This window comes from Heteronotia binoei, chromosome 4 (assembly GCF_032191835.1).
Source record: "Heteronotia binoei isolate CCM8104 ecotype False Entrance Well chromosome 4, APGP_CSIRO_Hbin_v1, whole genome shotgun sequence".
NCBI classification, from domain to species: Eukaryota; Metazoa; Chordata; class Lepidosauria; order Squamata; family Gekkonidae; genus Heteronotia; species Heteronotia binoei.
Window position 1 is genome coordinate 38,011,268 of NC_083226.1, and position 21,261 is coordinate 38,032,528.

The following is a 21,261-nucleotide window of genomic DNA, read 5'->3' on the forward strand; positions in this document are numbered from 1 at the left end:
CCTCATACTGCTTTGCCACCAATACAAAATATGGGAAATTGGAAACCAGTCAATAACTGGCCAGTTCTTTCACAGACAAGGATGATCTTTTTTTTTTCAGAAGTGGCAGTACTATTTTCCACTCCTGAGGGAAATTAAGCTCCAGCATGGAGGTATTATTTATTCTGGCTCTCTCAATTCCTCCTGGCAGGACTTAATCAACCATGATGGGCAAGCTTCCAGTTCACAGGTGGCAACCTACACAGCCCCAAGCAATCTGTCAGCATCAGTCACATTAAGCAAACCAAAACAATCCAAGCCACTGCAACAGATGGCTGCTGCTAGTGTTTCTGGTTCTCAGTACCTAAACTGACTTTGTCAGCAAAAAAGCTAAAATAAAGTGTCACAATGTGCTCTGGACACTTCTTCTAGGGGTCTGGGTCTGGAATCTAACAGAACTTGCACCCCTGGAAAAGCTCAGTCAGATAAGGTTCAGCTGAGGCAATCACGACTCAAAAGACCTGTCTCTCCTCCTATCTCCCAGTGTCCCCTATATGGTCTTCTTACTGGCACCTTCAACTTGTTCCTTCATGAAAGGTGGCCTGCTTGGCATCTACTGGAGCCCATTCTTTCTCTACAGTAGATCTTCTTCGTGGTCTCTGTGCATCACACTTGTGGGATGTACTGCGCCTGCGCTGGTCCCCAGTCGGTATCTGTAAGAAAGCCCGGGAAAGATTTCCGCGGACGGCGCCACTGGGCATGCGTCAGCGCCCCACTGCGCAGGCCCAACGGCGCCACCGCGGCAATCCCACCAGTTCCTTTCTGACCGCTGCGCGAAGAGTTGTGTTTCCTCGTGTTCCCGGTCGGTGAGCTTTGGGTTTTTTCTACCCCTTTTTCCCCGAGCCTCCTGTAAATATTAGCCTGTTTATTGTTTTCTGTAGTGTAGTAGTTAGTTAGTTCCATAGTTAGTTAGTTTAAAAAAAAAAAAAAAAAAAAAGTGCGTTTTCGTTCGGGTGCGTGTCGCGGTGGGGTTTCTTGTCCTCCGGGACTTCCCCCCCCCTCGCCCCTAGTTTTTTCCTCCTCTCAGAGGATTCTGAGAGGATTTTTCCCAGCAACCGCTGTCTATGGACAGTCGCTGGGGATTTTTTAAGAGGTGCCAGGCCTGCGGCAAGAAAATCGCCCCGCCCGACGGCCACTCTTTGTGTCTGCTCTGCCTCGGCGAAGGACACCGCGTGGAAGCCTGCCCGCATTGCCTCCGCTTTTCGAAGCAGACCAGAAAGAATAGAGCGGCTAGGCTCTCGGCCGCACTAACTGCCTCGGCACTTCGCCCTCCGAAGCAAACGGCGTCTTCCTCGGCATCGGTACCGAAAATGGCTGCCGCCCAAACCCCGAAGGCCCCATCGGCCGATGCAGCCCCGGTCGACGTTGTCCCGCAGAAGGAGCAGCAGTCGGCGAAACGGCCCACCGACGAGTCGGTCGAGAGGCCCCAGAAGAAACGACGGGAGGATTCGGGACATGAATCCTCTAAGAAGGCGAAGAGCAAGGAGAAGCGGAAACGGCCACGCTCCCCTCCGCCTCCCCCCGACGTGTCGGCACCGATCGGCACCGACCCAGTGAGAAGGGTTCCCCCCTCTCCTCTCCGCACCCCCGCTACTCCAGGGGCTAGCGCGAGAAGGCAGCGCAGCCCTCCGACACCAAGGGCTAGCGGCCATCGACCACGCAGCCCTCCAACTCCGCGGGCTAGCGGCCATCGACCACGCAGCCCTTCAACTCCACGGGCTAGCGCGCATCGACGTCGTACCTCCCCGACGCCTGGACCCAGCGACCATCGGCTGCAGTCCTCGACACACGACGTGGAGATCGACCTCACCCGTCGGTCTCCATCGGTGGCGTCTCGTCAGCGGAGCTTTGACTCGGCATCGGACGTCGAGTCTCTTCCACCGGTCGACGTGACAACGCCTGCGGCACCCAAGCGCGTGAGGCCAAGGGAGCCTTCGGTCGAGCCACGCCACTACCCATCGATGCCGCATTGGGAGCACCATCGATGGCAGTCGACGTATCCCTGCTGCCCCCAATATCATTGGCATCAGCCACTCGACCACCCGGACTGGGAGCATCAATCTGAGCTATCCTCGCTCTCCAGGACATCGCATCGGTCCAAGCATCCTCGAGGATCGGCCACGACTCCTCGGGACAAACGCGTCACACCGACGGAGCCTCCGCGCCGAACACCGACACCGACCCGGTCGCCGCGAAGGGAGCCATCACCGCGCCTATCGGAGCGCTCGGGCCGAGGAGAGTCCTCCCCGTCGGGGTCGGAAAGCGACGAGGAGAGAACCTGGGAGCCCTCACCGGACCCCAACACGTCAGAGGACCTCCCAGTCTCGCCCTCTGAGGACCTACGCTCCTATGCGGAGATGGTCAAAAGAATGGCAGCGACCATCTCCCTCCCCATCTCTCAACCCAAGCCAACCGTGGACGATAGTGTTTTTGATATCGTCCAGAAGGACACTTCTCCAGCCGTCTCCCTCCCAATGACAAAGGTCATGCTCCAGGCGCTCAAGGATCCGTGGAAGAAGCCATCCTCTGCACCGGTGTCTTCAAGAAAACTGGACCACATGTACAAGGTCCAAGAGGCGGGGGCTGAATTTCTGTTCACGCATCCCAGACCAAATTCAGCCATCGTCTCCTCTTCCTCGAGGTCACGTAAGGTGCACTCTACCCCCCCTGACAAGGAGGGGAAGAAACTCGACGCCATGGGGAGGAAGATCTACTCGGCGGGGTCCCTCGGCGCCAAGGTATCGAACTATACGGCCTGTATGGCCAGATACCAATACGCCATGTGGGAGCAGCTGTCCCCCCTCCTGTCCTTCCTACCGGATGACAAGAAAACCACCGCCAAGGCACTGCTGCACGAGGGCCAGAAGGTCGCAAAGCAGCAACTAACAGCAGCCAAGCACCTAGTGGACGTTTCAGCTGCGGCAATCATGTCCGCTGTCTCCATTCGCAGGCACTCCTGGCTGAGATTGACCGCCCTGCAACAAGACACCAGGGCGCTTATCGAGGACCTGCCATTTGAAGGGGACGGACTCTTTAGTTCCACCACGGACACCGCACTGCAGGAACTAGATAAGAACCTCAAGATCTCTAGGAGCCTTGGGGTGCAGCCACTTCCCAGACAACCCAGAGCCAGACAGTGGAGCAGGTCCTGGTCGAGAAAGACTCCGCATAAGCCATCTTCGGACCAACAGTGGCGACCACGCCCTCCACAGCCCGACAAGCAGGCCTACTCGGGCAACAACAGAGGGCGCTACAGTGCCCAGCCATCAGGCAAACCGAAGGGCACCTGCCCCGCCAAGCAGGGGCTTTGACTTTCCTGCACCACGCGTCGTTGCCACCACCCAGCCCACCATCCGCCTTCGCCCTTTCCTGCCTGCCTGGGAGCTGGTCTCCTCAGACAGGTGGGTCCTCTCTGTCATCCAAGAGGGCTACAAAATAGACTTTGCTCAGATTCCAACACAGTCAGTGGTGATCACCACCCCCCCATCCCCACCTCTGCTGGCGGAGGTGGACACCCTCCTACAGAAACAAGCCATAGAGAAATTACCATCGGAAACCAGGACGGGTGGTTTCTACTCCCGCTACTTCCTAGTCCCGAAGAGAGATGGGGGATTAAGGCCCATCATGGACCTCCGGAATCTGAACAAATTCATCCTGTATCGAAAGTTCAGGATGTCCACACTGCAATCCATCCTGCCCCTCATCAACCAAGGAGACTGGATGGCCACTCTAGACCTCAAGGATGCTTACTTTCACATCAGCATCCACCCAGAGTTCAGAAAGTTTCTCAGGTTTGCAATAGGCTCACAACACTTCCAGTTCACTGCCCTACCCTTCGGCCTCTCCACGGCACCCAGGGTGTTTACAAAGATGATGAGCGTCGTGGCCGCCTACCTGCGGCTGCAGGGGGTGATAGTCTTCCCATACATAGACGACTGGCTCCTGGTAGCCAATTCAAGAGAAAGTCTGTCTACCCACATCACAGCCACACTGCACCTTCTCGATGCCCTGGGCCTGCAGGTCAATCTAGAAAAGTCAAATCTCACTCCATCAAGGACAGTGCAGTTCATAGGGGCAGTGCTGGACACAAACCTCCATCGAGCTTTCCTCCCCGCCCAAAGGGCAGAGGACATCACCAACTCAGTACAGTTACTCCAGAACCAAGGCTGGGGCACAGTAAAGCAACTTCAGCGAATGCTGGGACTGATGGCAGCAACGACAAGCGTGCTTCTTTACGCGAAACTGAGGATGAGGGACCTACAGCTATGGTTTCTTCGCCAGTTTCGCCCGAACAGAGACTCACCTCGAAAGAGGTTCACTATTCCCCTTATGACGCTCCAATCGCTCCAGTGGTGGGGATCCAGAGACAATATCTGCCAGGGAGCTCCCTTCCACCTCCCACCGCCCTCAGTGACCATCACCACCGATGCCTCCCAGTGGGGCTGGGGCGCCCACATGGAAGGCCTGTGTGTGGGGGGCCAGTGGCCTCCCAAGCTGGCTGTGCACCATATCAACTATCTGGAGCTACTAGCGGTTCACTTTGCCCTTCGTTCCTTCCGCCCAAAGTTGATAGGGAGGACAGTGGCACTACTCACAGACAACACCACCGCTTTGGCGTACATCAACAGGCAGGGCGGGACAGTGTCCCGCCGCCTCTGTGCGTTGGCAATAGAATTGTGGACGGAATGCATCCAGCACGACGTCTTCGTGAAGGCCGCACACCTCCCAGGGGTCCTCAACATTCAAGCGGACTCTCTGAGCAGGGGGGGGGCCTCCCCGCACGAGTGGGAACTTCAGTGGCGTTTCCTACAACCAGTTTTCCAGCTCTGGGGGTACCCACAGCTGGATGCCTTCGCCACGGCAGGCAACAAGAAGTGCCCTATGTTTTGCTCCAGAGGGGGTGCAGACCCTGCATCCCTGGGGGACGGGCTCCTCATCCCGTGGGAGGGCCGCTTCCTCTATCTGTTCCCTCCTCTCCCTCTGCTGACCAGGGTAATAAACAAGTTAGCGAGGGAGAGGCCACGCTGTATCCTGGTGACCCCCTGGTGGCCCCGCCAGAACTGGTTCGCCTCCCTACTGACCATGTCGGGGGGGAACTTCTACCACTTTCCAGCGGAACCAGACCTCCTGTCGTCCCAACGGGGGCGGGTGCTACACCACAACGTGCCACACCTGAAACTGACGGCGTGGCGCATAGACCCTTAGAGTTCTCGGGTAGGGTCCAGGAGGTCCTGTTGAATAGCAGGAAGCCCTCCACCAGGGCATCCTATGACAGGAAGTGGAAGAGGTTCTCGGACTTCATGGCTGGCCGGCCAGTCGCACCTAGGGAGGCTGGCCTGCCGGCAGTCTTTGATTTCTTGTTGTCCCTAGTAGACGCGGGCTTGGTGTTTTCCTCCATTAAGGTCTACTTGGCAGCCATTTCTGCCTTTCACGAACCTGTGGCTGGGTACTCCGTTTTCGCCCATCCCCAGTCCAAGAAGTTCATGAAGGGGCTATTTAGACTGCATCCACCGTCCAAACCCCCCACCCCACTGTGGGATTTGTCAATAGTCCTAGACAGATTAACCAGGCGGCCCTTCGAACCCATGGCCTCATGTTCCCTGCAGCTTCTGTCCTGGAAGACTGCCTTCCTAGTGGCCATCACCTCCGCACGCCGGGTGGGGGAACTCACGGCGATGCGTTGTGACTACCCCTACCTAGCCTTTAGAGAGTCGGGCGTCTCCCTGGCCCCTGATATCAACTTCCTTCCTAAGGTGCCCTCCCAATTCCACCTCAACCTGGAAGTGTGGCTCCCCGCTTTCTTCCCTAGCCCCTCCTCGGACGAGGAGCGTCGGCTTCACTCCCTAGACGTCCGGCGTGCCCTGCTTTTCTACCTAAGCCGATCCAAGTCCTTCCGTAAGGGACAGCAGTTATTCGTTTCCTACACCGCACCCAGAATGGGTGACAAGATTTCTTCACAGAGATTCTCGAAATGGTTGACAGAGACCATCAAGCTCTGCTACCTCCTAGCAAAGAGGCCACTGCCTGGACCTGTACGTGGCCACTCCACACGAGCGATGGCGACATCGGTGGCGTTCCTGAAGGGCGTGCCTCTGGCTGATGTCTGCAAAGCTGCTACCTGGTCGTCCCCGCATGCTTTCATGAAGCACTACGCGTTGGACGTGCATGCTCAGCAGAGGACCCGGTTGGGGACTGCGGTGCTACAATCTGTCATCTCCGGTTGACCGTCTTCCCACCTCCAGGTATGACTTGCTTGCTAATCTCCCACAAGTGTGATGCACAGAGACCACGAAGAAGATAGACAGGTTGCTTACCTGTAACTGTAGATCTTCGAGTGGTCATCTGTGCATTCACACTACCCACCCTCCTTCCCCACTGCTGACGGTCTCCCTTCCTTAGGGGCTTTCAGCGGTCAAGAAGGAACTGGTGGGATTGCCGCGGTGGCGCCGTTGGGCCTGCGCAGTGGGGCGCTGGCGCATGCCCAGTGGCGCCGTCCGCGGAAATCTTTCCCGGGCTTTCTTACAGATACCGACTGGGGACCAGCGCAGGCGCAGTACATCCCACAAGTGTGAATGCACAGATGACCACTCGAAGATCTACAGTTACAGGTAAGCAACCTGTCTTTCCCAGCCTGTGGAACAGGCTTCTTGGTTAAGTGAGGAGACCACCATTTTTAAAAGGCTTCAGGAAGCCCTTAAAGTCAGTTTTATTTGTGAGGGCATTTTCTTGGGGAGAGTTGGTTCATTGACTTGGAAATGTCAGCTGCCTTAAGCCACAAGAGAAAAATGGGATAGAAGTATTTAAATAAACATACAAATAATCACTACCTTGTATACTTGGAAATGAGTTGCATAGATTCTAGGATAACAGAAAGTTAGCACCCTCTATGATGGAGGGACTGGTCATTGAGCATGAGCCTACCAATTGTCCCCAGCAGCCCTTCACTGCAGGCTGCTAGAAGAGAATGTTCCTCAGATCCTCTGCTACCCTTGCTAATGGGGCTACCTTACAGGCTTTGTGTAAGGATTATTGCTCTAATGTTCTTGACATGTGCTATAAATACTATTGTTATTGTGCTGGGTGGCTTATTTCTTGTACAGAAATCAGTAGCATGGTAAAAGAATACAAGTGTAGAAGCGGTACCCTTACCATCCTTTGCTTTGTTCCAACCACAACAATCAAGATGCCTGCATTCACGGGACTCAGAATTGTTTTCAGTCATCCAGCCACTCAAAGCAGAGCCTATGTGCCCTTTTTTCCCGATTACAAGAGTTCTTGGTTGGTAACTCAAGTTTAGCAGCTGAGCATAGGCATGTACTTCACTGTGATACCACAGAATGGCTAGATGAAAATTTTCTAAACTCTACGTTTCATAAATGTAATATGAACACAGCAAACAAAAACCTGGGCTGATTCCCCACTAGCCTTGCTGTGGTCTCACGCTCCTTTTCCCCGTGGTGCTTCTGTCCACTTTTGCATACGTCGCTGCGAAGCTGTGACTTGCCCTGCCTCTTTCCCAAGTTCTCTCCACAGATGTAGGTTTCTCTGACAATTGGATTTTGAAGCCATGGAGAGAACTTGGGAAAGAGGGTGTGGCAAATTGCAGCTTCGCAGCAGCGTGTGCAAAATCGGGCAGAAGCACCGCGGGGAAAAAGGAGCATGAGACCGCAGCAAGGCTAGTGGGGAATTGGCCCTGCTGTCAGAAGAACTTTGGACCATTCATTATAGCTGAGTGTCCTAGTATCACCTTTACCTACACATCAGAACCGGAAGAAAATATTAGGATTCTGGGGGAAACCAAACATGAGAAGAAGCCTCCTGTGCAGAGCCAAGGCTTCTTATAGGAAGCATGTCCAGTGATCCCTGCCCACCCTCCATCAGCCCCCCTCTTAGAAGAAAAGGATGGTGCCCCTTTCCTGGTAGGTGGAGTCTCACCCTCCATGGTGAAGATTAGTGGATGATGACAAATCCACTGCTCTGAGGCTAGCCAGTACAATGTAAATCCTTATCTCTGTATCTATTTGGAATCCTCAGGGGAGTGCCAAATGCTCTTGGTTTTCAGCTATTTCCCCCACCTTTGTGGAAGCATCTAAAACCCATTTAAGACCATCAAAAGAGCCAATGGAGTACTAGGTCATGATTGGGAGACCCAGATTTCAATCCCTACTTTCCCATGAAACTCACTGGGTAACCTTGGGCCAGTCACTCTCTTACAACTTCACAGAGTTGTTGTGAGGATAGCTTGGAAGGGGGAACAATATATGCTGTCCTCTGCAGAAGAATAGGATAAATATGTGCTAAACACATAAATAAAAAGCTCTGAGGTGGAATGGAAAAACATTTGCTCCACTAAGCTGTACCCCTTCACTCTGTGGATTTTAAAGTGCTAGATGGAGGTGTCAATTTTTTGCATCCAGTCATGGCCAACCTGTTGTGTTGCGCATCCTAGAGACAGGAAACAGTCACATTGCAGGGGGAACTCTGTAGTGATTCCTCCCCGACCCCTGTTTCTTCCCATTCTACAGAATTGTCGGGTGTTTTCCAGCAGTGGTTATTACACCACACACTTCAATTAACTGAATGCTGCAGACCAAAAATAGATTCTGCAAAGGGAATTCTCCAAAGGCAAAAGAAAGCAGAAGGGTTTTGTTATGTTTTTAAAAGCTGGTTTCATACCAATTAACTTTATAAAGTCTCTGGTGAATGGAAACAGGCAAACCAAACATGTCTGTGAAAGATGTTTTGATCAGATCTCCTACGAGTTTGTTAAAAAATACTAAATGCATCCTTATGGTGGCATAGGGTGAAAGGGTCAGTTCTGCTCTCCTCCATTTTTTTTGCTCATCTTGCTCCCCTCCCCAAGCTGCTGTTTTCAGTGGGGGGGGGGAGTATACCATTGTTCATGAATATTTTCTTCTGCTAGGAGACTCTACAAATGTATATGTACAGAGTTGTCAGCCTGGCTGGAAACTGGCAGGAGCTGGAGGGGAGACATGGAGGGGGAACCATCAGTATGGTGGAATGGCCACAAGTTCCTACAGGAGTATGCCATCACTTCTGGGTTTCCCCAAGAAGTGATGCAACACTGTCACACCAACGGCGACCTGGCAACCCCAGCTCTTGCTTTTGCTTGGGAGACCTATTCCTGGATCTCCAAGCATCTTGGCTAGTTTGCTCCTTAGCACATGCCACTCCCTCAGACATTCATTCACTATGTTTAGATCCTGTGTTTCCTGACTCTGACTCAGAAGTTTCCACTTGTTTCCACTTGTTTGTCCTGGAGTCAAACTTTAGAATGTAAACAGAAATCTGAATTCTTGTGTTCTGCATAGCACATTGATGGTGCTACATAAATGTATGAATATGACTATTATTACAAACATCCTAATTACAAACCAACTTCATGGAGTGGGATTTGTTACACTTTTAATCACTGCCTTAAAAACAACCCTTGGTTTTCCTTGTACATGGATCTTCCCTCCCAAGAGAGAGGGAACCTGACTCCTGCTGCAAGGGTTGGTTCTTTCAGGTTTTGTTATGTGTTCTGCGTTTCTCATGGCTTACCTATAAATCGAATAATTCGCCGAAGTAATGGATTCAGGTAACAGCATTCTCCTGTCAAAATAGTTTTCTCCTGGACAATCAGGCTTTCTCTGGTGGACTTGATGAAATACATGGATATCTCTCCAATAAAAATCTGCAGAAGGGAGCAGAGGGGGGAAGGGAACTTGAGAATCTGAGAGCTGTCAAAGATGCGGTAGCCAAAATTTCGTTTTGCTGCTGGAATCCACTGTGAGCAGCTAAGAAAAGACTTTTTACCTTCAGCAAATGCAAATTCCCATACTTGTCTTCATAAAAAACTGGAGAGTTGCCAACCTTCAGATGGAGCTTGGAAATCACCTAAAATTACAACTGATCTCCTTACTAAAGAGATCAATTCCCCTAGAGAAAATGACTTCTTTGGAGGGTGGGCTCTATGGCATTATACACTACTGTGCCCCCTTCCCAAACACCTCCCTCACAAGGCTCCACCTCAACATTTCCAGGAATGTCCCAACCCAGAGCTGACAACCTTATCTGAGAGCAGAATGGGCCCTTAGACAAAGATTTCCTCTGTACCCCCCTCCACACCCAACCCAGTCATCATATCATAGGCAAATCACCTCAGTTGCCTAGCTCTGTTGGCCTCTGGGGTAGCCAGGGCCCCCAAAATGATGCCAAGTATTTCCTTCTTAACAGACCTAAATATGTCCAAATGAAGGACCATTATGCAAAAATTCCCCCCACACTACCCAAATCCAACTCTAGCATCATATAAAAACAATCACAAGATTTGCCTGAGACCCTGGTGACCCGCTGTCAATGGCAATAGACAATACTGAGGTAGATGGACCAATGACCTGACTCTGTAGATGGCAACTTCCTGATTCTCCTGGGTTTCCTTGCTGTCATCTCCTTGTGGAATGCTCCTTTCACTTTGATACCCTTATGGTGGCTTGCTGTGTAGGCTGGTGTGCCATGAGATTCTAAGCCTGGATTCAGCATTTAAGTGAGAGTTTGTGTAGCTACATATTTAATGTCTGAGAACATGAGTGGAATGAACTAAATTAATCAAAAGGAGGAGGATTGCTTGGCAGCTGAAGAGAGCAGACATGCAAAAGAAGAGGATGAAGCTCCTTGTGAACCCATCAGCTAGAAACCGTGAAAAGAAAGGTTAAAGACGAATTGCAAATTACAGGCACTCTCCTTTTCAGGCAACCAACCCATTTTCAAGGCTCAGCACCACAACTGAGAATGGATAAGATAGATAGATGACAGATGATAGACAGACAGACAGAGCTAGAATGAATTATCTCCCACTGAATGGGACTGCCCAGACAGAAACGGACTTCACAGCATTTTCTCAAAGACCAGCTATGGAGGGCTGAGGGAAGAATGACTAAAACAGCCAAGCAGAGATTTATCAGTATTCACTTCTCCTCAGGCCTAGGGTAGGATAAAGTACAAAAAAAGGAGATTGAAGTAATCCTATTGATCATAAACCCTGACTGTTTTTATGAACTTTGTAGTTTATTATTTATTTATTAGAACATTTATATCCCACCTTTCCTCTTAGTTAACAGTGGCATATACAATAATAGTTAAAACATCCCTTGTTAAAACCAAAGATGAAATAGGAAGCCCCAAATACACCCCCCCCCCCCAAATGCCTACTATTCAATCCCCCTTAAAAACCCTGGCAAACAGTCAGGTCTTACAACTCCTCCTGATGATCTCCAAGAAGGGGATCCCTTCACCTCCTCAGGGAGCCCAATCCACATTTGAGGGTTGACCCTTGGGACAGAGGGGTTTGGGAAGGGGTTTCATTAGCGTTGGCAAAGGCCCAGGCTCGGATCGGTGGCAGACAGGCCACCCTAAGTGGCAGGATAGCCAAAAAATAGTTTCATGATGACTGTAGCTGGCATATAGGGATGTCTGGAAGAAGATGGACCTTCAGATATGTGGGTCCAAGGCTGTGATGGGTTTTCAAGGTAATAACCAGCACCTTAAATTGAACTCGAAAGCAGACTAGCAGCCACTCTAGTTGTTTCAAAATGGGCAACATATGTTCCCAGTGACTAGCTCCTGACAATAATTAAGCTGCCACATTCTGGACAAGTTGTAGTTTCCAGGTTGTCTTCAAGAGTAGCCCCATACAAAGCATGTTGCAGTAATCTAATTATGAGGTTACAGACGCATGGATCATCAAGGCCTAATTGGCTGAGTCTAGTAATAAGAAAGCTGACAAATCAGATGCAGTTGATAAAAGGCATTTTAAACACTGCTTTTTAAACAGCCAGGCAAGATTCATGAGCACTTCCAAGCTCTTAACCATGCTCTGGAAAAGCCAACTCCATTATAACTAGGACAAGTGGATGCAGTTCTTCTAGAATACCCATCTTCCCAACCAGCATTACCTCTGTCTTGTCTGGATTCAGCTTTAGTTTGTTCTACCTTAGCTACTTGACCATGCCTTCAAAGCACTAGTTCAGAACCAAGCTGGACGTATCTGAAGGCCTGGATAATGAAATAGGATACTCAGGCCCCTTTCAAATTAGAAAATGGGGTGGGGAAGAACACTTAGACCATGCCCCTTCTCATACCTGTGCATGCCTGATTTTTTTTTCTTTTGAGAAATGTGAGAGCACAAACTGGGTGCTTAAAGCAGGGACTCAAATGGGGAACTGTTGATTACATGCTATTAGATCACACACAGCTGATTAGAGCAAAAACAATCAGATCAAAATGATGCAAAGTTGAACTAGCATAGTAAAAAAATTGACACAACCGATATGAATCAAAACATTCAATGGGGAGTCAACGAGTCCTGCATTGAAATTCCCTCCCCATCTTTCTTTGTCTTTGCTGAAAACTTGTGTCTGAGAAAGTATCCTTTAAAGACTTATAATATAAAATCAGAATAAGGAGATTCAAGTTTCAGACAATGTCTGTGATAAATTGAAGGGGAGATTGATACAGATGCTGCCTGAAGGAAGACTCTCTCCTATAGCATGCCCCATGATTTGACAAGTCCAGATGACATCATGCCAACATTAAACGTTAGCCTCTGCTAAAAGAACCCGTATGACCCCTGTTAATTATTTATCTGTGTCCTAAAGAGCTGATGCATTTCTGAGTTTATCAGTTTAGAAGTTAATGCTGAGCCATGTTGAAAGTATAACCTTACAGTAATAGCATGGGATCAGAAGCCCCTGCCAAATTATTTTATGAATTAACAGTATATCATTGTATTGATAGTTTTATTTAAGGATTTAATGGTTTGTCTCTCTCCATGTGTACCAGTGGTTTAGCAGAAGTGTTGATTTGACAATAATTCAAGTGTTGATTTGACAATAATTCTGAATATACCAGAAGAGTGATGGGGCCACGAGGATGTGGCTAAAGGTATGAGACAGGAGTCACAAAGTCCCTGGTTCATAGCTGACCTCAGCCAATACTCCTAGGTGGTGCCACACAAGTTACTTAGCCTCAAGTTGCCATTTGTAATGTCTCTAACCCTTTCATACTTAAAAGAGTCAGACCAGTGGTCACATTACAGCATCATGGTTGCCTCTATGCAAATTTGAACTGTGGCTTAAACACCTCTTCTACCAAAAAGTGAGGGGGAAGAGGGAGGAGAAAAAGGGATGTAAAACTGAGAGTTTTGAACAAAACTGTTAATAATAAAACAGACTGTGTTGTTTGGAACTCAGGGTAAAGGAAGATGGTTGTTTTTTTTGGCTCTAGGCTATAACTCAAAAACTCCATGAACATTTGGATGTTTGTCGAAGTATCTTTTTGTTTTGAGAAGCCGCTTTTTCTCACAACAGCAAGAGAAGTCCCCACATGCCAGAAAGCAGCCAGTCTTCTGCCTACTGCCCTTCTCAGTGCTCAACAGGCATTCTTCTCAAGGAGCTCCATTTTCCTTAAAAAAAAGAAAGCCCTCAGCCCCCCAGGAAAACACCTCTGCTCCTTCTTCCCTCTTTTAGAGTAAAGCAGCCCCCACTTTCTCTTAGGTATCTCCCTGCCACCTGTAGGGAAGGTGGGGAGGGTTGCCAGATCCATGGACAGAGATTTGGGGACGGAGCCTGGGGAGGACAAGGGACCTTAGTGGGTACAGTGCCACTCTCCAAAGCATCCATTTTCTCTATTGTCTGAAGGTCCACTGTAATTCTGGGGGATCTGACACCCCTATCATCTCTTGTCCTGTTGACAAGCAACCTCTCACTCAAACATGCAGAGAACTTCCTTCTAGAAGGCACTGTTTCCAGGAAAGAACCACTATGCAGGGGGAAATTATTTATTAAATAATGTATATAATACTGACCTAGCTAGCACTGCCAGCCTCCAGGTGGGTGACCAATACAAACAAGGAAACTACAGTGCAAAGGTTTGTACCAACAATAATCAACACTGAGTCATTGTAAGTACAGAATATGTAACTTAAATGAACAAACAAATTATATCCAAGGACTGTCTCAGTCTCTAGCATTCAAAAGTCCAATTCATCTCCTTTCATGCATGGAGTTGGCTTATAGCATCTTTTCCTTTGAGTTACATTTGCAACGAATATTGGATTATGTTCCTCTGACATAACACAGTGCCCCACTTCAGGTAACTCCATGCAAGACAGGAGACAAGTAGTGTGTAACAGCAGAGTCTCACTTACTCTTAGGAAAGATACTTTCACACATTAGTCTCCCAGTTTGACATATTTATTGCTCCACTTCTCCCCCTCTAATTAAATTCAAATGTATTGCGACCTATAACCTTAGCTTGTTATTGATTATATATATATATTCTATTTCTATGTGTCTGAAGAAGTGTGCCTGCACACAAAAGGTCATACCTTGAATAAACATCTGTTGGTCTTATAGGTGCCACTGCATTCAGGATCTGTTCTTCATATACTGGTTATTTTAGCCATCCCCCTGCTTTTTGTCCAGCACAGTTTAACTTAAACATTTCATTTTCATATTTAAAGAGCTGGATTTGGTTCAGTAGTGAGCCAGGTGACAGATCTCACTCTCCTTCAGGTTAGCTGTGAGATTTAAATAGGAAATCCTAATATACCCTGCCTTGGCCGCTCAATGGGAAGAACAAGTATCCCTGCTGTAGTATCACTTCTGCGATACAATAAGGGCAGACTGAATGCACAGTAATCAATCCTCTTAGGCAAACCATTAGTCTTTGATTTGAATACAAAGTCATAGGCAATGTGCTGGGAAAAAGCCTGCAAAACCCTGCTTATCGGGGTTTATGGGTTAATCGGACAGGAGATGATGTCTGCTGACCCCATTCCACCTAAGCATGAACAATCTGCCTCGGAATTATGGGGGAGGGAAGGAGGAGAAAGCCAGTTTGAAGCCAGCTGACATAAGTGAGATTGGTGCTTCCCAACAGCCCCAGTTTTAATGCACTTTCCATTTCTCCCCGCTGAGTTGACAATGATTAGTCCTGATAGTTCAAGCGCAGTGAGCAAACCTACATGCAGTTGCGGCACAAATTCCAAGTATAGCTGGAGATGCTGTAGGAAGCTGCACTGGCTCATGGGGGGGGAAACCCCCCAAAAAGTTCTACGTAAGAACCAATCAAATTATCACAAAACAAGCCTGCAATTTTTTGAGTATTAATCCCATCTGCAGCCTGATGATAAAGAGAAACTTTGGCTGTCACAAAACATTCGCAAGCATTGAGCAGACCCATGCAGAGACTGGATGTGGAAGACATGATGAAAACGTGGTGGCACAGGGGAACGTCGGATTTGAAAAGTGTCATCTTGAAGAACTATACTGGGACATGTAAACTGGGACAAGTTGAAAAGCAATGTTTCAAAGCCTTCAAACCTTAGCAGTGTGAGGAGGACCCAGAAGTCCAGCTAAAAGAGTCTCTCTCCATAGAGATTTTGTTTGTTTATTCATTTATTTTAAACATTTTTATACCACCTTTCTACCCAATCACAGTCTCCAAAGTGGCAAACATGAAAACAATACTTTAAAACATTTAACATAAAATAATTCAATAAAAACACATAAACTTGCAATACCAGAATCAGGGAGGAGGCCAATAGCCATTACTGGAAGCAGGACTTTTTTGGTAGAAAAAGCCCAGCAGGAACTCACTTGCCTATTAGGCCACACCCCCTCACACCACCATTGTTTCACACACACCATGAACTCATTTGCATTTTAAGCCACACCCCCTGACACTGCATTCCTGTGCATTCCTGCTCAAAAAAAGTCCTGACTGGAAGTATGCCAAATGATAAAAAGGTCTTCGTCTGCTGGTGGAAGACACAAATTGAGAGAGACAGATGGATTTCCCTTAGGAGGGAGTTTTAAAGTTTTAAGTGTGTTGAAGTATAGACCTATCTGAAATGGGGTTCCTTGTGAGTTCTCCACATCCAGTTTCCTTCAGCAGTCAGAGTTTTGACTCTCAATTGTTTGAATGCTGTCTTAACCGCCACACACCCCACAGTATTTTTGTGGGGTCTTAATTTCTTTTTAAACAAAGCATGAATGCATATTGCATTACACTTTCTTTCATTGTTCTATTTTGTTTTGAAGGAAAAAGAAAAATCCATTCAAAAATGATTTTGGTACCGGGAGAGTTGGGTTTGTGATGGTCCAACTGGCACCTTTCATAGTGGCTTTCTGTTGCAAACTGATATGACTAGTTTCTCCTGAAATCAGCCCTGGACAGGGAATTGTACATTAGCACACCTTGTACTAAATGTACTTCCATGGAAAATCTCTCTACTCCATAAATTGAACAGCTGATTATTTGGGTGGTGGGTTGTTGTTTTTTTAAGCACCATCCTTGTTTCCTCCATCAGCTCTGTAAGACCAGTTTTGAAATGAATGAAAAGCAAAGGCGAGATTGATTTGAAAAGGTGCTGATATAATCAAACCACCTCTACCACCAGAGGGGGAGATATGATTAACTTTACGAAATAAAACACTGAGTGACTGAACTGTGCACAGGGGTATTAGATGGAGAATGAGACCAAACATAAAAAAAATAAAGCATGCCCTGATGGGAAGAAAAACAAAAAACTAGACAAATCTGCTGGCGGTAGCTAATTTAAAGCAGATTTTTAATTAAGCTACAGGCAAGATTCTGTTTGTTCTGGAGTACAAAAGAGCCACTGTTCACAGCGACCGAGTAGTAAGAGCACTTTAGCGCCTAGAGAGTAGCTTTTCTGAAGCCAAGGGAGGCTTTTGGTGTTTTATGTGAAGCATACCTCAGGAAAAGGTAAAGCTGAAATCAGTTGTGTGCAAGAAACACCCCCTCCTCAATAGTCTCAACTTTTATGCTCATAAACACAGTTCAGGCATGAGAAATTCTTATTAATGCAGTCTGCTTTATGTCAATCTGTTTTAAAATCTCCTGCGAACTCACTGTTCACGTAGATATGAAAGCCAAAGTTATGTGACCAATACAGTGTAGATAACTGATATGGTGTAGGTAATTGTCATTATGCATAAATCTGCAACTATCTGCCACAAGGAGATGTTCATTGCTAAGATGTGTCTTGTAAGGACGATGCAGAACATCACACTTTGTCTTATTGTGCAGGTAGTTAGCGGGCCAACTAACGACCAGCACAGCCTTTCTTCTTAGTTTGCCAGCTTCAGCTTCAAACCAACCAACCCCCCCCCCCCCCCCCCATCAACTTGCAAAGAAGGGAGAAAGGAGATCCCATCTCTCCCTGCTCGCAGATCGAAATTCTGAATCAAGATGCGTGTTTTGGTTTACTTACAATTGCTGTCGGAGTTGCAGCCAGCACACAGTAGAGGACCAATGGGGAAATGAAGCTTTCATCCTCCGTTCCTGGGTAAGGTTTCATCAGATCTCCATCCTGGCAAAAGAAACCCTGGACATGCACCTGGAACGTGTCTGTGCACTCAAAGTAGTAGGCAAGCAGTACGGTCCCAGCCATAATGACGAGCTGAAAATACAGCATGGTTGCACAGAAACATTAGAAGCCATTCAGCAGTTGTGCCTGCCAGCCACTCCGCAACGGGCACCTTCCATTATCCCCACCACCCTGAGAGCAATCCCGATGTTAGGCAGCACTTAGTGTCTCCGCTCACTAACATCTGTTACATAAACCTCTGGGCAACCCCCCACTCCCTCCCCCTACTGAAAGTCTCTGATCACATTGGGTCCAAAGCAAAAGGGAGAGGAGTTCCAGTCTCCACTTTATCAAAGGCATGCGGTTGTCACCGGCAGCAAGGATTAATGTGGATGGAATGGGATGGCTTTTGGGAGGGGGGGACTTTAATAGGGTTTTTTTTTTAAGAACAAAAAAACCCCCAACAACAGAGTAGACTGGAGTTTTTATTTCCCAAAGAGACAGCAGTGTGTGGAAGAGAAAGACAAATAGAGCACCCAACATAAATCTAAGGAAGATTGACTCGGCGATGCACACAAACATAACCACAATGGGGATTTCTCAGAGAGGGCAGACAGACTGCAACCCTAAAACATCCACCACTATTGTTTTCCTACCCAGCAGCAGCCACACACATGGTGTGTTACAGGAAGGATTCGAACTCTCATTTCTTAGTGCCGCTGTAACAGGTGCCCCTATAACAGGGGATGTGGTGTCCCTACAAGAGACCACTCAGAGGTGATGACCTGGAATGCTCTGGGGCTTTTCTTCTTTCAGCAGCATTCTGGGAATCTTCATATGATTTTGTTTGTACATGGGAACAAGGTATCTTGGTATTGGGAAGGCAGCAGGATTTATCCAGTGACACTGTGAATGAGGGAATCATTTTTCACCCCACTTGTTTCAGCCCCCAAATCCTCACTTCTCTCTTGCTTCTTCCTTGTGTGAATTGAACTCTAGTGTCTTAAGTGTCACCACAAACAACAAGAAAAGAACCTAAGAGCAGCTTAGCCAGCCTTGCAGGTATTTTTTTCCTTTGTGCAACCTCATGTCTACCCCACTCTAATGCTACGGAACCATCTCTCCCAGCTTGCAAAAGTCTGCAAAGGTGGTAGACACACTTACAGCATTGCATGTTCCCATTGCCAACTCCCCAGGCAGACAGGCTTGTGGGGAAAAACAGCTTGAAACTGGGAGTCCTGCTGGGTTGAAACTGCTGGACCACCTATCAGAACCTGACTCCATGAGGATGAGCAAGGGGGACAGTTGCTAAGCCTCAGATGAACAAGCTGGAGAGCTCAAGAAAGGGGTGGAACAGCTATATGACTTATAGGGAAGTTTCCCAGAGGGCCACTGGCAGCAAGGAGCAAATGTAGCCAAGGCTCAGCAACTCTACTGGTGCCTTGGTGGAGGCCACTTGGTTGGAACCTTTCAGTGGCAAAGATGATTTGGGCCCATTCACCTATTCCCTGCTGCTGCATTGCCACCATTTTGTGGAAGGAAGGTATAGGTGAGTCAGTAGCCAATGTCAATGTTGTGGCCAATGTCAGTGTGCGGTGCCCGCTTGTAGCACTGTCCTAGGCAGAGTTATACCCATCTAAAGCCCATGGACTTTAGTGCATTTAGAAAGGTATAATTCTGCTTGCCATGACCTTGATAGCCAAGACTAGCTGAATCTCATCAGATCTCAGAAGCTAAGCAGGGTCAGGTTGGTTAGTATTTGAATGGGAGAATACCAAGGAATACCTGGGTCCCAAGACAGAGGGAGGCCATGGCAAACCACCTCTGACCATCTCTTGCCTTGAGCACCCCATGCGGTCACCCTAATTCAGCTGTGAGAGAACAGCAAAAAACCACATCTGCTTAGGAGGTTTTAGGTATGTGGAAAAATACACTCTCTCTTATGTGATTATTCCAAAAATCTGATTTGCTGAAGTATACAATTCTTTCTTTCATGGGTTATCAATTCATATTTTGCAATAATATGTCATCCCCTCACAATGTGGTCATTTCACAATGATCTTTACACTGGGTATATTTCACAGAAACCCAGAATCAAACACCCCTGTTTTCCTTTGTTGCTTTCTGCTTTTGAAGGCTGCAATACACATTCAGGTGAGCAGAAGGAATGTATTCTCCTGAATAAACTTCACATCAGCAAAGTTGTTTACAAATCCTGACTCTGATAATTTCAAGAGCCACAAATTAATCTGCTCCTTGTCCTTCCCAAGACCAGGAAAAATTGAAATCCTCACCCTGTGATTAAACCAGAAGGGGGTACAGCTGTCTGACTGGGATATGTAGCAGTGCAAACCCAAACCAAGTTACACCCTTCTAGGCATGATGACTGCAAAGGATTTAGAATTGTGTAACTCTGTTTAGAATTCCATTGTCAGTAATAAAATCAGATATCCCTCCTTCCTAGGTGATCCAGCTGACAGTCTAATTCCAAGTGTTGATCGGAAACAACAGTCTTATATTAGGGACCAGAGTAACCTCTTTGTTTTGCTCAGATAAATTTTGGTAGAGCTTGGAATTAATCCATTTTCTTTTTGATATATTACAATAATGCTGATTTCTTTTTACTCTGAACTTTGTCCCACTCTTGCCTCTAGGAACATAGGGCAGATTACATGATAATCCTCTCCCTTAACCAAGTGAGGCAGGTTATACAAGGAGACAGTGACTGACCAAAGGTTACCCAGTGAATTTCATGGCTGAGTTGGCATTTGAACCAGCTTGCTCTGATACCTCAATCGCTATACCAAACTGGCTTTCTGCTAGCAATATACATTTCTGGAATCTGAAACTAATCTGCATAAAACAGTCCCATGTGTTAAGATGGCGCCATCTCCCTTGTCATATTAAAATTAATGCAACAACTAGACTTTAGAAATAGTTTAAGAGACATTATAAATAGTAAAAGAGAAGTAGAAAGGATCCCACTGCCCTCAAGTGGAAGAAAATGAGAACACACACACACAAAAGTCCTGATCATTCCCACCTTAATGCAAAACATCACAATACATTTGTTTGGTCCCATTAAAACAAACAAATGTCCATTTTTTTCATTATGAGCAACAGTTACTCAGCTTTGATTCTTTACCCTACCAGCAATATGTGAATAATCAACATGGAAAACTGAGAAAAAGCTTCCAGCGGGAATTCTAGCTAGCAAAGAGATCAGAAATAGCTACTATAGAAATTGGGGCCTTTGAGAAACTGCATGGAGTGACTGGTGAATAAACTGTTGGGAACTTCCGCTCTCTCTTGACCCATATCTCTTTTTCCAGGATACTATAACCTTTCATGGGCTTGAGCAGACCCATCTCATTAAGTGTGCGGACTCTTATCTGGGAGAACGGGGTTTGATTCCTCACTCCTCCACTTGCACCTGCTGGAATGGCCTTGGGTTAGCCATAGCTCTGGCAGAGGTTGTCCTTGAAAGGGCAGCTGCTGTGAGAGCCCTCTCAGTCCCACTCATCTCACAGGGTGTCAGTTGTGGGGGAGGAAGGTAAAGGAGATTGTGAGCCACTCTGAGACTCTTCGGAGTGGAGGGTGGGATATAAATCCAATATCTTCTTCATTACACATTTGAAAATATTTCCACCTGCATTTGGTCCGCAAGCAGCTCATTACCTCAGGAATCCAACTTGAGAAAGCTTTGATGATTTGACACCACCTTTTTTCTCTAAGTTGTTTTAAACATTTTCATTATGCTCATAGGGGACAAGGCTTTCAGTGTCTGCCAATCACTTGAGTTCAGATATTACGAACTATCTGAA

At 47.5% G+C, this 21,261-nt stretch overlaps 1 protein-coding gene across 1 annotated transcript in view; it reads right to left on the bottom strand.

The window, feature by feature from the left end:
• PLPPR1 (phospholipid phosphatase related 1) overlaps nucleotides 1-21,261 on the bottom strand; it is a 151,647-nt gene that overhangs the window by 14,347 nt on the left and 116,039 nt on the right. Inside the window, exons 3-4 of the mRNA XM_060237139.1 lie at nucleotides 17,342-17,530; nucleotides 9,604-9,736 (exon numbers count right to left, since the gene is read on the bottom strand). Of these exons, the coding sequence (XP_060093122.1) occupies nucleotides 9,604-9,736; nucleotides 17,342-17,530 (322 nt within the window). The remainder of the gene's footprint in view (nucleotides 1-9,603; nucleotides 9,737-17,341; nucleotides 17,531-21,261) is intronic.